At 37.1% G+C, this 4229-nt stretch overlaps 1 protein-coding gene across 1 annotated transcript in view; it reads right to left on the reverse strand.

The window, feature by feature from the left end:
- Positions 1-4229, reverse strand: part of Cfap97 (cilia and flagella associated protein 97) — a 33816-nt gene that overhangs the window by 13682 nt on the left and 15905 nt on the right. Inside the window, exon 3 of the mRNA XM_028757651.1 lies at positions 904-1172. Coding sequence (XP_028613484.1) covers positions 904-1172 — 269 coding nt within the window. The remainder of the gene's footprint in view (positions 1-903; positions 1173-4229) is intronic.

A 4229-nucleotide genomic window follows, 5' to 3' on the forward strand; every position in this document is an offset into this window, starting at 1 on the left:
AACATGAAATCTGTTGCCAGGCCACTCTATACAGACCCGCACTGCTGATGAAGCATGAGAGTCAGGTTTGGAACTGCCTTCATTTCAACAGCTTTAGCATTCATTTTAGTTTGAACTTATAAACTTACAGAAGTCTAATTTTAGTTTATGATTTCTATTTATTTAAGAGACCACCTAGGTCTGGCTAGGTTTGGTTCAGTTACTTACTTTGGGTAATTATTTAACCCAGTTAGGTTTTAGTTTCTTCATGTCTATGATACGTCTTAAAAATGCCTACCTCAAACATTTATCAAGATTCAATAAGCTAATATGTGGGGGATATTTATAACAAGGCCTAGTATTAAGAGCTCAATATACAACAATTACTATAAGCTGAATTTTACTGAAAAGAAAAAGATAAACTACAATAGTTTAAATGTGAAGATTCTCAAGTCTTGTTATTCTCAAGTCTTTAAAATATCAAAGTAACTATTTAATTTACAACTATGATGCTGCACTCATTTCAAGCTGAGTGCCAAATTTGACCCATTTTAGATTATCTTTTAAAAATAGATCATATTAGACTTTCCAGTATGGTGGAATGAAGCAGAGTTAGCCAGAGACTGAACACAGAGGATATACACATCTGCTTCCTGGGTACCATTTCCTGTAAGTACAGTGATTTAACTGATGTAATCAGAGAACAGTGAAGCTTCCAGTGTGTTCTTTTAATGACATCTTAATATACATTCTACCGGCTAAGAAACACACATGGTTAACGTCTAGACAGTTTATGCCGCATATATGTGCACCTGCATTATGTATCTGTATTAAAAAGTTGGTCCTACTAGGATTATCTGTAAGTTGTACTTACAAATCAGTACAAATGCACTTGCTTTGATGACTAAAGGATGTGCTACTTACCATATTTTCTCTTTCGATTCTTTGCTGTTCCCTCTGTCTGTTGAGAGCACTATGATACAACTTGGGGGGATGGCCGATGGATCTTCCGGGAATTGTACTTTTGCTTCCTGGTTTTTCAGCCTGTCTTGACAGTTCTTTCAAAAGCCTCTGGTTTTCCCGGTCAATCTGTCTCACCTCTTCTCTTGTGAAAGAGTAGTTTTTCCTAGGTATTATTGAAGGCTGCTCAAAGTGATGTTTCTGTGGTCCCTTTTTATCTAATTGCAGGAAAGCTGCAGAAGGGACCAAAAGTGACAGTGGTAAATAAACAAAGCAGCTATGATGGTCCATGCTTTCATTTTTAAGAAACTAAGTTCACAGAATGCAGGGAATGAGCTAATGACTACTTGTGTAGGAAAAGCTTGGATGCAGTTCAGTTTTATGTTTGCTGGGTCCTTTGAGCATAAAAGCTATGCAAGTGAGTATTCACAGCAGAATAATCAAGTGTGTGATACCAGATCTCAGGCAGGTAAATTACAATAAAACCATTCCTGCCATGTCTGCTTTGTTTTCTACAGCAGTTTTAATAGTGAGGGACTTTAGGAACCTCTGGGTTTGAAGTGCACTGATACAATACAAAACCAACACATGTCCTTGGCAATGACTGACGGAAGAAATGGCAAAAATAGATTCAGACCAGTCTAGAATTAACAACTTAATCTGAATGTATTATGTACTATGAAAACCAGAGGCTTTAATATTGTTATAAAGTACTTCTGTGAATGCCAAAGATTCTATTTTGTATTAAGCATAAGCCCAAATGAACACATTATATAGTTTGCACACTATGATTCCCACATGATTTTTGTTGGGGCAGTGATGGGAATTGAATCCAGGGTCTTGTCCATTCTTGGCAAGCACAGTACTACTAAGCTATGTCCTCTGCCTGAGAAGAATTTCAACATCATGCTTAAAACCTGTTAGAAGAATTTTCACTAAGCATGACTATTACCCCCATTTCACTATTATACTTGTGAAAAGCTTTGAAAACCACTGGGCTTGATGACTGTTTCTACTTCAGGATACACTAAAGTAGTAATATATTTACCAGGTTACCAAGTGGACTTTTGTTTTGGTATTATATTTTTTAAGGTAAAAGACCCCTACTGTTTTGTGTGTATATGTCCCTTATTTGTCAAGGTGCACCCTTGTGTGCATCTGGAGAACAGAGACAGCTCTGTGGAGTTGGCTTTCTCCTTCCATCTTCAGATTCCAGGGACTCAATTCCAGTTGTCAGCCTTGGGCAGCAAGCGCCTGCACATGCCAGCAATGCCACTGTCATCCCCACAGCCTTACAACAACATCTTTTTAAAATCACTTGACTACAAGTTATTCCTTTTCACAGTCTGCTTTAGCATCCTGTCCTGTCCCACACAGTGCTGTAAAGGAAGTGGTATTTTTAACCTCTATTTCACAATGAGTTTAATCCAATCACTTGGGCAAATTAAGAAAAGCAGTAATTTTACTTATGTTTCATGTTTATACCAAAGACCACAAAGACTACTGAAAATTATAGGAACAAACAAAAACAGACAGTAGCTTCCTCTTAAGAAAAATTATGAAGTTAAATGTTTGATAATTAATGGTAGCTGAAAAAACACCAAGTAAACAACAAAACTTGAACTATATATACACTACATATATTAAATAACCTCCCTTCTAATCAACACTTATTTTATAATTTAAAAAGGTTTCTAGGCTAGTTTAGCTATATATGAAATTCTTTTTAATCTCCATCTAAACGAGATTAAACTACAGTTCCTAAGGACACTTTTTTAAAAAGTAAAATAGGCAACAGTAAAAAAAGAATATTTTCAGCCAGGGCTACACAGAGAAACCCTGTCTCAAAAAACAAACAAACAAACAAAAAAGAATATTTAACTCATTAAACAATCAAACAGCTGCCAAAAACAGCCTTTAAGCTTTCCTTCACTGAAAATAACAAAATGAAGCAGACGGAGTGCTTATTACTTCTTGAGAGCAGGTATTGCTGATACTAAAAGTGACTGTACACTAACTGGCATCAAATATATAGTCAAATTCTTTCACATAAAATCTAAAAATGAGTTAACAAACGTTCTATTTACATCTAAACTTCATATTTACAAGTGCTGTTTTCTCCTGAATTTCCCTCTGAAGCAATGCCACACAAACTCTTCAATCTATTTCGACCTATGACCATAGAGAGCCACTCTGGCACCATTTAGTGCACTTTATGGAGTACCAGCTTTACTTTCACTGCTACTGAATAGAGACGACGGTTTAAGACTTGGATGTGAAGCTACCAATGGAAATGTTCTGAAATGTTGCCTGCACTCCTACGTGTTAGTCCTTTTTAGCAACTTCTTCCAGTGGGACGGGGTGAGTGACTACCACCACAGCTCTGCGTTGCTTCCTACCATCTCACAGCTGATAGGAATGGTGGTGCACGTGTGCACCTTAGTCTAATTCTAGCACTGGGAGGTGGAGGCAGAAGAATCAGAAGTTCAAGGCCATTCTCTGCCACATAGTGAGTTCCAGACTACTCTGGAAGACATGAACTGGTTTCAAAACAAATAAAAAATTGTCCTATATAGTCATGATCTCTATAGAAAAACCAGCCACAGTTACTTTTAAAGCTGATTTTAAAAAAGATTTCTTTTAAAAAGCCAACATTAAAAACAAGTTACAAGACCTTAATTTACAAGATTTATTATTTGCCTTCTTAATTAACAACTTGTTAGATGAGAAATTTTATAACAATCTTTTGTGTTCCCTTTCTTTGAATTTCTGTGGGCTTCTTACAGCTGTGACCAACAAACTACAGTCAAAACAGTATGCAACTTAAGTTTTAATTTATTTTAGATATAAAATTTTTTAAAGATTCATTTTATTTTTAAAATTTTATTTTATGTGTGGGTGTTATGCCTACATGTATGCCTGTGTACTACATTCATGCCTGGTAGCCTGGGAGGCTGGAAGAGGGTGTCAGGTTCCCTAGGACTGGAGTTAAAGATGGCTGTGAGCTGCTATACAGGTGCTAGGAATCAAAGCCAGGAGCCCTAAAAAGAACAGCCAGTGCTCTTAGCTGTTGAGTCATTTCTCCAGCCCCCAAGACTCATTTTATTCTTATTTATGTGTATGTCTCTGTGTTTGCTGCATGCATGCAGGTGCCCATAAAGTCCAGTAGAGGTAGAACAGCCCTGGAGGTGGAGTTACAGGAGGGAGTGAGCTCCCTGATATGAGATGTCTAGGTCCAGTATGTGAGCTCAAGGCTAGGGGCTCTGTATAAACACCTCTCTCTCTCTCTC

Source organism: Grammomys surdaster, unplaced genomic scaffold (assembly GCF_004785775.1).
Source record: "Grammomys surdaster isolate TR1022 unplaced genomic scaffold, NIH_TR_1.0 126178, whole genome shotgun sequence".
Lineage (NCBI taxonomy): Eukaryota > Metazoa > Chordata > Mammalia > Rodentia > Muridae > Grammomys > Grammomys surdaster.